This window comes from Diadema antillarum, unplaced genomic scaffold, assembly GCF_040938485.1.
Source record: "Diadema antillarum isolate AM-2024a unplaced genomic scaffold, OU_Dant_1.0 seq00001348_RagTag, whole genome shotgun sequence".
Classification (NCBI taxonomy): Eukaryota; Metazoa; Echinodermata; class Echinoidea; order Diadematoida; family Diadematidae; genus Diadema; species Diadema antillarum.
This window is the reverse complement of record NW_027272113.1, coordinates 19,538-32,141: the sequence shown is the minus strand read 5'-3', so window position 1 is coordinate 32,141 and position 12,604 is coordinate 19,538. Positions and strand designations below refer to the sequence as shown.

The 12,604-nt window shown below is 36.9% G+C and overlaps 1 protein-coding gene across 1 annotated transcript; it reads right to left on the bottom strand.

The window, feature by feature from the left end:
• Positions 1 to 5,187: 5,187 nt before the first annotated feature.
• Positions 5,188 to 11,083, bottom strand: LOC139708551 (heat shock 70 kDa protein IV). The gene is made up of 2 exons (XM_071620494.1): positions 10,766 to 11,083; positions 5,188 to 6,904 (listed from the first exon to the last, which is right to left on the bottom strand). The coding sequence occupies exons 1-2, from the start codon at positions 10,951 to 10,953 to the stop codon at positions 5,188 to 5,190; spliced, it is 1,905 nt and encodes a 634-aa protein (XP_071476595.1). The 5' UTR covers positions 10,954 to 11,083.
• Positions 11,084 to 12,604: the final 1,521 nt, after the last annotated feature.

The following is a 12,604-nucleotide window of genomic DNA, read 5'->3' as shown; positions in this document are numbered from 1 at the left end:
TGTTTATGATGAACAAATCGAATTATTCGACCCAAGCATTGTTCACTCTACTAATAAACCAGTGCTAACTATATTAACCGATAAAATAATACATCATACAGCAGTTTGAAAGCTATACTCAAAGGACTGATCAGTTGCCTTCGCTATAGGAAAGCACAGTAATATACACAATAATAATATACAAGAGATAGATACATATGTACAAGGGATATATATTTCTATTTCCACCATCAAGCAACTTGGAATATACTGTACACGCGTCAATGGGCGTAGAGGCTTTCCTGCCTGAACTCAATCTTACTAGCTACCTCCTTCGCTAATATTATAGAAACAAAGAGCAGCTTGCCTACATCTTCATCAATAGAGGTGCACAGCACATAGCATACATCGGCCCAAGTCTTTGGAATAGTGAGAAAGGAAGTTTGCCGAGCAGTAAACATAAAAAGAACAGTCTTTTGAATGTAGCCACTGCTTTAATCCCCTGCATAGGCAGTCACCCTTTGTAAGCCGAGGCACCTACCAGCATTATTGTATCATCCCCTGTACTGGGGGCAAGTTCATTCCCCTTTGTTTTTAATCCTCCAGCGTACCTACCAAAATCAACTATAGTGTACATCGGGCTGTGTGAACGCTTAACTTTTATCTCCATATACCACAGTGCTATATTCTATACTATATACCCTCTGCATCACGCACGCTTCTCAAAGTCACATAGAATAAAGATGAAATAAGAAACATCTACAGTCCTTCATCAAGCTTGCTGTAAGTGATGTTCCCTACCAATATCACTTCATAATAATAACACTAAAGCATAGATATACGGTACAAACAAAACTACAAATTCTTAGTTGCTAATGCACTTCATGGACAACTGAAATGCCGTCCTCACTAACAACTCATTTGTGAATAAAACCTCATCCATTAATTATCTTGGCAGAACCAAACACTCTCAAATTATCATGTGTAATAAGTCATGATGAACACCACATAAATTATGATGTTAATAAATACAAAATATTAAAGACACATCATACAGATGTTCTTACCTTTGTACAAAGGATGAGGGACGGGACTATGCTACAGCCACAGGAGCAGGTTGATTAAAGTGACGTTGCCTGCTTGGACGCCTTCTCAAGAATGATCAAAAGAGGTGCCCCTTCTGAATAACTTCAGGACCCGGTTTACCCCTCACAGGGAGATTCCATTTATGGGGGGGGGGGGGTGTTCCCCATGATTATGTGAATTTCCTTCTGACTTTACACCAACGTGTATGTACCTCTACCATCCAACTAGAGTACTGTGATATATCTTGCATATAAATATGTGTGGATAGAGAATCAAATAAATAAACATACATATATAAATACTACATAATATAATGCGAGTGTAATCATCACAGGAAGGGGGGGTGAGTGCTGATATTACTGTGACCCTCACATATATATATATATATATATATATATATATATATATATACAGTTGTATATATAGGAAGAAGAGTGGTAATGCATTTTGACAGTCCAACAGTGCTATTTATTCAGACCAAATTTTCGACGAATACATTCGTCTTCCTCAGGGTTGGCAATGACAATTCATCTGTACAATACAAATGAATAACACAGCATATATCTGACAACATCATATCTGACAACATTTATATATATACATATATATATATATATATATATATATATATATATATATATATTTGTGTGTGTGTGTTTGTGTGTTGAGAATTCACGTATTGGCTCCACTAAGAAATGAAGAGACTCAAACTGGAAATAGACTCCAAGAAGGCGGAGGCTGAAAATTTGAGACGAATAAACCCATTCTATATTGGCCAAAAAAAAAAATGCATTGCAAATTTATTTGTTCATTTGTATATATATATATTATATATAATTATATATATAACAGCAATAGGTTTCTGCTCGGAGTCCAAGAAAGTATTGGTTCACAACAGTAGTTCAATATGAAAACTATATTACTATAATTATCATATATATTTACATGTTACATATTGTATTATGTAATATGCATAAAGTGTGTGTGTATGGTGTTTTCTTTTAATTGATCATATACATGCATGCATGAGCATTCTATTTTTACTCCTTGTATATGTTCTTCAATGCTCAATTCAATCATTCTTTTGTATATCGCGTTAAAAAGTGAAAATAAAGTGATGGAATTGAACTGCATCAAAATGACTGAGGAGCAAAAACAGCAGAAATTTCCATGACAACAGACAATAATTTTAATATCAACATAAATAATACTCCCTTGCTAGAAGCATAAATAATATATCACACACAAATTATCAGCAACCGGAGAACAAATTTCAAGGTACAGTGTATATATCTTCTAAACATGTTTCTTTTATACAAGGGACAGTACTATTCTATGGCACATGTCAAATAAATAATGCACGGGAGTGGTGTTAACCTGTCTGGCTTTACAAAACACATCAAAACAATAGTCGAATCATTTCAGAAAACTTGAATGGAGTAACCTCCTGAAAACACTCAATCCACAAAGAATTAACAAAATCTCCCTTTTCATCGAGGACATACCACCATGAATAATACTTGAGAGCTGCATGCAAAAGCATGTTTTGCTGCTCAAAGCACAACAAAACAATCAAATCATTTCAGAAAACTTGATGGTGGTGACCTCCAGAAAGCACTCAATCCAGAAAAAAAAAATAATGTTCTCCTTCAGAGTACATACAACCATGAATAGTACTTGGGAGCTGCATAAACTTATTTTGCTGCTCAAAGTACAACAAAACAATCAAATCATTTCAGAAAACTTGACTGAAGTGATCTCTAGAAAACAGTCAATACAGAAAAATGCAAAGTAATTTACATTTGTACTATGGCATGTTGTATGTCATACAAAGGATACTTATACAGTAGGTAACAGTATATGTACAAACAAGTTTTCTTGCTCAAAACACTATAACAACCTAATCATTCCATAAATCTTAACTGGAGTGCTATCCAGCACAAACTTCATCCAGAAAATGCTAGGAAGTGTACTTCTTTATGTAAAATGCTAAATAATATTAAGAAGAAGTATAAACCATGTCTCCTGCACAAAACCTAAAGAAAAAACCCAAGAAAAACAATCAATGGAACATTTTGGAAAACTTGTCTGGAGTGTCCTATTCCGGAAAACATTCAATCCAGATTAAAAAACACACAAAACAAAGCAAAGCAAAGACTCCTCTTTTTTAGGAAGTAGTATGAACCAGTTTTGCTGGAAAAAAAAAACAACACAAAATTGACAACCAAATCATTTTCATAAAATTTAACTGCAGTGCCCTCCAGAAAAATAATGTAATCCAGTTATGGAAAAAAATAATAAATTGCCCATATTATACAATATGAATAACATTACATAGCAATATACACCAGTTTTCTTGCATAAAACTCAATACGTGTAACAACATTCACTCTATTCCATTATACTTATCTGATATGCTCGCATGCTGCTCATACAAATAACAGAATATGCGAATTAACAAATTTATATATGTGTTAGCTATAGGGTTACAGTTGTTCATGTGCAAACATGACCGTGTACACTGCACTGCTGGACTTTACACACTTATACACTGTGATATACCACCCTGCATCAATTCCATGTTCCATGCACATCTGCTAATGTCCAATCCAAAGGGAAAACTTGGTCGTAATACGTATAATACTTGTAAAGTACATGCAACTAAGAGTGTGCAGCATACTGATCTGTCACAAATGCTACCAAGACAAGATTTTGATTCTTTGAATAACAAACTCCAATCACAAGTACATTAATCTCTGGTATCAATCGCAGTACAATGATGGCACATGTAAATGGACAAGCAATACAATTGTATGCACTGTGCATCATACAAGTGGAAAACGACTGTACATTGTCCTCTTTAGTCTGCCTCAAGATATGATTAACAAAGTGAGAACAAAATCACAAATGTTACACGCCTTTCTAAAAAAAAAAAACCAAAGCTAAGAGCTTCATACTACATTTGTAATTATATTTTGCATCCTAATTCAACTTTTTTTGCTGCATGTGTATCGATGCACTTACAATACATCCTTATTGATTGCTATAATTGGCTTATTTATTATTACTAAAATAATCACTACTTTGTTTATAGCCTCACAAATAAAAAACAACCACAAACAAACATGTCGTCCCTTCCCACTAGCACTATGACAAAACCATAACAATGCACAAGCTGAAAATTCTAAACCACTGCTTGAGCTGAGTTGCTTTAATGGAAACTCATGCATTTGATACAAAGACCAACCTTTCTCACAAAAGGTACACAAACTTTCATGTAATGCTTTATTTACTGTCTATTTGAATACTCCATGTACTTTTATAAAGCGATTATTTTACAACCACGGTATAGAATGTATACTTGTTCCCTCTGCAGAGAAAGAACTATTTGTACTGATTCCAGTGTAAGTCACTACTACGAACATCTTTTTCATGAGTTTGTGTAAGTACAGAATGTTGGACAATAAGATGAATTTTACCTCTATAATGGCAGTTTAGCTGCTAATCACCTTTTTTCCGGTTTTTGTAGTTTTTATATTTTTTGTCTGCTACATTTATATAACAGAGTACTCTGTATTTTCATTGCAACTCACAGCCAAGGGTACTGTATTTACTTACGTTATAATGTATATCAAACATTTCTGTATTTAGTCTACAGTGTATAGTCTGTTACATGTGCAATAAACATGAATCAGCTGCTGTAGGCTCTTTGAATCACAAGCATTCTCGCGGAAATCCCACAGGCTTGTGTGTAAATATACAGAAATGGCTTTAACAGTTTATGCCCTACAAATAAATAATGAGTATAGATAATGATTATGATGGTTTTATTTATCATGGACTACTAAGGAAAAAAGCAATATTAAGGACTAACATTTCCTAGTATCCAATTTATTACCATCCAAAATACTAGAATTAGAGTGTAATATGATCTGCAGAATACAATAAGTATGCTAACGAAATGACTTTATCGCAAATTCACACTTGGCAAGTTAAATCAATTTCAATGCATACATATTAAAACTTCCGCGCGTACACACACAAGTAAATCATAAGCAAAAAAAAAAAAAATAGATGAATAAAAAGACAGAGCTATTCTTGCCTGACAAGCTGTACATGTATTTAGTCAACCTCTTCAACTGTTGGCCCGCTTCTGCCGTAGGATCCACTATCTTGACCATTCCCAGCATGCATCTTGGCCGTGATTGGTGAGCACGTCTTCTGAAGCTCCTCTAGTTGGTGTGTGAACTCTTCCTTGCTTGCCAGGGAGTTGGAATCCAACCATCGAATGACCTCCTCGACAGCCTTGGTGACTGTCTCCTTGTCCTCGGGACTCAGTTTTTCCTTTGCGGATGGCTCATCGACGACAGATTTGACACTAAAGGCGTAGCTCTCCAGTTGGTTCCTGGCAGCAATTCTCTCCCGCTGGAGATCGTCCTCAGCCTTGAACTTCTCGGCGTCGTTGACCATGCGATCGATGTCTTCTTTGGACAGTCGGCCACCGTCATTAGTGATCGTGATCTTGTTGCTGCGACCCGTGCTCTGGTCCTTAGCCGTCACATTCATGATGCCGTTGGCGTCGATGTCAAAGGTCACTTCGATCTTTGGCACACCCCTTGGAGCTGGAGGAATGCCAGTCAGCTCAAACTGTCCCAGTCGGTTGTTGTCTTTGGTGAGAGCCCTCTCTCCTTCATACACCTGGATGCTCACACCTGGTTGGTTGTCTGAGTATGTGGTGAAGACATTAGCTGCCTTGGTTGGGATCCTTGTATTCCTCTTGATGAGGGGTGTCATCGCACCACCAGCAGTTTCGATACCCAGGGACAGAGGAGCTACATCAACAAGCAAGACCTCCTTGATTTCCTCGCTCTGATCACCAGACAAGATGGCTGCCTGGACTGCTGCACCATAGGCCACAGCTTCATCTGGATTGATGGACTTGTTGAGGTCCTTGCCATTCAGGTACTCCTGCAGAAGTTTCTGGATCTTGGGAATACGGGTCGAGCCTCCAACCAGCACTACAGTGTCAATGCCTTTCTTGTCTACCTTTGCATCGACAATTGCCCTCTCAACTGGGTCAAGGCACTTTCTGAAGAGATCCGAGCACAGGTCTTCAAAGCGAGCTCTGGTGATGCTTGTGTAGAAATCAACTCCTTCAAACAGCGAGTCTACCTCAATACTGGCTTGAGAGCTGCTAGACAGGGTCCGCTTAGCTCGCTCAGCGGCTGTGCGCAGTCGTCGAAGGGCCCGGGCATTGCTCCGCATGTCCTTCTTGTATTTGCGCTTGAACTCCTCAGCAAAATGGTTGACCAGTCTGTTGTCAAAATCCTCACCACCAAGATGGGTGTCTCCAGCTGTTGACTTCACTTCAAAGACGCCGTCATCGATCGCCAGGATGGACACATCAAATGTGCCTCCACCGAGGTCAAAGATCAGGACATGCTTCTCACCTTGCAACTTCTTATCTAGTCCATATGCCAGGGCAGCTGCTGTTGGTTCGTTGATAATGCGCAGAACATTCAGGCCTGCAATGACACCTGCATCTTTGGTGGCCTGTCGCTGAGCATCATTGAAGTAGGCGGGAACGGTGATGACAGCATCTGTGACTTTCTGACCCAGATATGCCTCGGCCGTCTCCTTCATCTTGCTGAGAACCATGGAGCTGACTTCCTCTGGGGCGAGGATCTTATTCTCCCCCATGTACTCAGCTTGCAACATTGGTTTACCGGCTAGGTTGATCACCTTAAATGGCCAGTGCTTCATATCAGCTTGCACACTCTCGTCTGTGAACCGCCGACCGATCAGTCGCTTGGCGTCAAAGATTGTGTTCTGTGGGTTCCTGTAATGCATAAAAAAGAGTAGAAAGTTATACAAATAAATTTTGTCCTGAACATATTACAATGAATCTAATGTTCGATGCTTAACCCTATATATGAGGGTTTAGCTGATATTACTGTAACAGGCATTTCCCATTGATGCTTGTCCAACTTGTCTTCATTAGGTTATAAAATATATACCGGATTTGTACAGCATAAAACTCTGCAGTCTAAACAACAGCAGGTTTATATAGAAACGGGTTTAAAGAAAAAAAAGTACAACGCATTTTTTCGTTTTTCTTTTGAACCTTGGAAATTGCTTCAAGATATCAACAAAGCCAATGTTGCAACCTTCAGTGAGCCCATTCAAATTCAAATTCAAATTCAAGTTTATTCCGTTTCTCGACAGTAAAAAAATAACATAACATACATCACTCTTTCTTCAGTGATAAGAATCGTACCAAAAAAAAACAAAAACCAAACAAACAATCAAAGTGAGTTTAACAGAGTAGAACAGTACTTGTATACTTGCAATAAAGATACATTACAATGCCTGAAGTAAATTAAAGTAAAGTTGAATATCAACGTACAGAAGGCGAAAAACGGAGGGACCCACTGAAAAGACGAAGCTTGTAGAGTGTGGGCCCCTCAGGGGAGAAAGAATCAGTGAAAATATTGGTAATAATTATCGGCATCAGGACAGCAACGAAAATGTCTGAAGCAACAACAGCGAAAATAGTTGTAACAGCAGAGAAAAAAAAAGTAGAGAGGAAAAAATGTTTAAAAACATTGACATTGTTGCCATTGGTATCAAGGAGACAAAATGTGTGACATTTTATGAAGAGTTTGCTGGCAAAAACCGATTAGTCCCTATTTGTCAAATGGAGATATTTGCGATTAAAGGTCAAGAAAAATAAAAATAATAATAAGAAAATATTTGCTTCTTTTCACCATAACTTCAAAAATATACCTTTATATGTAGTGACCCATATATCATTTAGAAGGTATTATTTTGTACTTTATGATAGAGACCGAACTTCAAAATCTTCAAAAATCGACTTATCGGGGTTTTTTTTGCGAACAAACTCTTCATAATGTATATAAGTCAGAATAACTTCTGATAGGAATTCAAACCTCAGCACAGTTTAAAGAACTTCTTCACCTTGATATTATAGACATGGATCGAGTAATTGCAGCAATATCAGTAGAACACACTTAATGAAAAGTTTGAGGATAATCAGACCATGCATTCAAAAGTTATGAATTTCACAGTTTTTGTACACACATCAGTCATTCCTGAATGAGAAGACTACTACAGATTATGATGTTGCATGCGTAGAATAGTACAAAGAAGATACAGAGAATTTCCCCATAATTTCATTTTTGAAAAGAAAAAGAAGAAGTATGATGTAGGACACTCCTTCGACTCGTTACTGATGTGTTATACGGGTAATATTGTATTCTCCCTGCCTTCTGAAAGAGGCAAGTCAATTACTCTTTTACAATGTCAAAAAAGGAAAAATATGTTGAATTTTCTTTTTACTTTCTGTAAAGACTTAAACTATACAAGTGTCATTACAAGCTGTTGATAGCCTTCTCATTCAGTCCCCGTAATGGCAACACAGAAACCTGAAATATTCATATAATTATCTTTAATGGATTGTCTTTAACTGATGTGTTCTTCAAATGTTGCTGCATTCTCTCAATCAGTATTTACATGCGTACATCCATATTAATAAGTGAACTTGCCCTTTAGCCCTCAGTATGCTACATCGATTTTCTGTCCATCGATTAATGTCGGAAACTGTGCACATTCAACTCTGTGGCTAAGAAAGGGGTAACATTTTCAGAGATACACATACACTGATTGTCTCTTTTTTTTTTTCTTAGAATTTCTTCTTGCTGAACTTTATCTTGTGATATTGTTTGAACATCTGTGCCACTGCCATTGTATAGACCATCTGCTGAACGTGGCCATGCATCACAAAACCAACAAAAGTTTCAAGTGTATAACAAGCCTTGATACTGCATTAAAATCAATTATGTGAAACTGGTCAAGCGAGTAAATCTTGAGTTTTTTATCGTTTGAAAGAGCAATCTCTCTCAGTGTTATTCTTTTAAACTTTAGAATCATAAAATGAGAAATTGTGTTTTATCAGTTTTTCTTGGATTTTTTTTTAATAGTGTGATTAGGTATGACTTTTGAGGCACTTTTCATTTTTATAAAACCTATTACACACACTTAACTTTCAGCTACTATAGAATAATAGCTTTTGGAAATATGCTACAGCTTGAAAAATTGGTAAAACCCCTTCACTGTTGTTGCTATGGAGTTTGACATTCTGTCTTTTGCCCCAATCATATTGCTCAGTGCATATTAATAATTTATTCTTATAGATGACTTTATCAAAGCGCTTGAATAAACCTTAGATACTTCAGTCAGAGCCATTTTTCTCAGCACTTTTCCAGAATGCATGCTTACACATTTTTTCCAATGTAAAGGCAACTAAGATTAAGTGTTCATTTGAACTGAGATATACATCATTTGAAAGCTTAAAATCTGGTCTTTCAGAATCTGCTCTACACTAAATATATATATATATATATATATATATATATATATATTTGGCTATTTTGGTTGGTTTTGTGAGGCATGGCTATTATAAGAAAGGCCATATGAATTTGAGTAATTGTTTTAAAGCTTAAAATCTGCTCTTTCAGAACCTGCCCTTCACTAAAAAAGAAAAAAAAAGACAAACATGTCTAACTATTTTTAGTTGGTTTTGCGGTGCAGTTAGGATCACATATATGAAGAGTTTGTTCGCAAAAAACGATAAATCCAGTTTTGAAGATTTTGAAGTACGGTCTCTGTCATAAAGTACAAAATAATAGTACCTTTTAAATGATACATTGGTCACTACCGTCATAAAGATACACTTTTGAAGTTATGGTCAAAAGAAGCAACAATTTTCTTATTATTCTCTTTATTTTTTTTTTTGACCTTTAATCGCAAATATCTCCATTTGGCAAATATGGACTTATCGGTTTTTGCGAACAAATTCTTCATATGATAAATATGGTCTTCAAGTAGGGCCTACGGAGACGTAGGCTCTGCTGTGGGTTATGCATATTTCTCTGTAAAGTGATTGCCTTATTTAAAAATTGGAAAAAAAAATGTGCAGGGCATAAAAAATTCAAACTTTGGCCTAGAAACTTGCATGGTATACAGTTCTACAGAAAACACAAATGTTTTCCTTGGAATGGATAGAAATTGTCCTTCTCGACCCAGTCTCATGAAATAGTTTCAGTAGAATCTTTGCATTGTTACACTCGGTAGTACACTCTAATTTGACAGCCTTGTAATTGGGCATCATCATTTAACACTAACAGGTACCGGTAATTCATCTAGTTCAGTTCAGTTCAGTTCAGTTCAGTTCAGTTTATTCAAACCAAAATCAAACATGACAAAAATGCTATACCTACGTAATATACTTCTGTCTGTTTATACTGATCATCCTTATCGTTTTCCCGATTGCACACAGATGTAGAAAGTACAGTATAATAGTGAGACTGTTTGATATACAAATGGTAGCTAGAATCTACTTATCCTAAAGATGCAGTATATTCAACGATATTGACATTATTTCTGTTGGGTAATCTATCTTTCAAGTGTAACTATAGGCCTACAGTTAACACTGCGCAGAGTTTCGTGAATGGCATCTCATGATCAAATATAAACTATGGAGATAAAATCATTTTCACAAACATGGAGGCCTCACATGATTCTATGAATTAACAGAAAAAAAAAATATCTACCGAACCCTCCACAACAACACAAGTGTGTGACTTTGTCGAGAAATTTGGAATTGTAATTGTGCACTTACATAGCAACTTGGTTCTTGGCGGCATCTCCGATCAGCCTTTCCGTATCGGTGAAGGCGACATAGCTCGGTGTGGTACGATTTCCCTGGTCGTTGGCAATGATTTCAACTTTGCCATTCTGGAACACACCGACACACGAATAGGTTGTTCCCAAGTCGATTCCAATAGCTGGAGCTTTTCCTGGTGCCATCTTTACTCAACAGTCGTTCAAATTTATTTCGGAATCGAAGAATGAACTCACGGCTGCGCTGCCTTGCCCTAATTGTAGTCTTCTAGTTGGTCTTCTCAACGTGTTTGCTCTTTGGGGTTTAGAAACACTATCACAAACTTGTTGGTCTAATGCTCCGATGAATTTCAGTCAGGTGAACAGAATAAAACTTGTAAACCGTGCAGTAAATTTGTCTGCGAATACTTCCTGTGTTTGATCCTCTGGATCGTCTGTAAAGCTCGTGTAGCTGTTGAACAGTGAACTGACCTAGCAGACGCCAATCTTCCGTCTTTATAGACATCTCACACCCGCCTGGGATCAAGGAGAACTTTCTGGCAAGCAGACCGTGTGTGCTATAATTGGGGAGCAGGAGAACCAATCAGTGACCTCAAAAATACATCGGGAGGAGTGGGCTCGAACGTTCGAGATCGGGCTTCAAGACTGTTCTACGTTCGTTCATATAGAGCATGGCTCATTGCACTGATGTATATCGTTTGCGAAATGATTACAGTCTTCAAAGGACAGACAGGTAAACATACTGAAAGAGGGCGCTATACATGTTTCGCTGGCAGAAGAAGGCTCTGTTCGCTGGTTTTGCAAATAGCCACTCTGTCGCCCCTGTGCGGAACTGATGGTCCCTCAAATTTCCAACCTTAATTTTTGAGAGATCATGAGAAAACTCATTATGAAATATGAAAGAGCATGACTGTCCAATCCGTAAGGGAATAAAAGTTTGTTTGATAAAAATTGGCTGAGATATCCAAAACAAAGCGATCCTAATAAAAGGTGGGACCCGCATTTTATAACGATCGCTTTGTTTTAGTTCGTTTTTGTTTTTGATATCTCCGACATTTCAAAATCGATTTTCATCAAATTAACTTTTAATTCTTCACAGAATTGTATGCTCTGTAAAATACAATTCATAAATGGTCTCTCAGAATCTCGCAACACTTTAAAAATCAATCTTCAACTCTTCAAATCTTCAATTATCATCCCTTATAGAGCCGAGTGATTACTGACTATAGTATATTTTGTGATAACTATAATACAATAATTTTAAAATTAGGCCTACTGCTTTAAACAAAATTGGTGGCAATATTGACAGTAAATTGATAATTGCATTACATCGTCATCATGACGTATCGTGTATTGCAAAAATCATTGATATTAAATAGACACCAGAATAGGAGAAGTAGTTTTGCAATCAATGGCAATGACGTTCGTTGGTTATTATCAACTAGTGCTTGCACACAGAAGGCTCATGTGCAAACGGAACAGTGCACTTCAGTAATTAAGTTGTACTATAAATTCTCATCTATTGGAAATATAAAAAAAAATGATTTGATGATGTGCTGTAGACTATACACTTGTAGTCAACTATTTGGTTATATAGAGTCGTGTCCACAAGCGACATGTGAGGATTCTTTTTGGTGTGAATTAGTCAGGCATAACATGTTGTTGTTATTGCTGCTGCTACTGCTATTGTTGTTGTTTGAAAATGACTGGAGCCGCTTCCTAATGGGCAATTTCCTCCAGAAAAAAAAAAAAAGGTTTATTCCTATAGTTCACATAAAACACGCAAAATATCACACGTTGCGTAAAATAAATCTGCAGCTGAGATACTTATTCATGC

Bases quoted from the DNA above. Each gene is read 5' to 3' on its own strand.
- LOC139708551 (XM_071620494.1), bottom strand. From the start codon at position 10,953: ATGGCACCAGGAAAAGCTCCAGCTATTGGAATCGACTTGGGAACAACC. The intron at 6,905-10,765 runs GTAAGTGCACAA...TATGCATTACAG, and splicing joins GCCAAGAACCAAGTTGCTAT to GAACCCACAGAACACAATCT.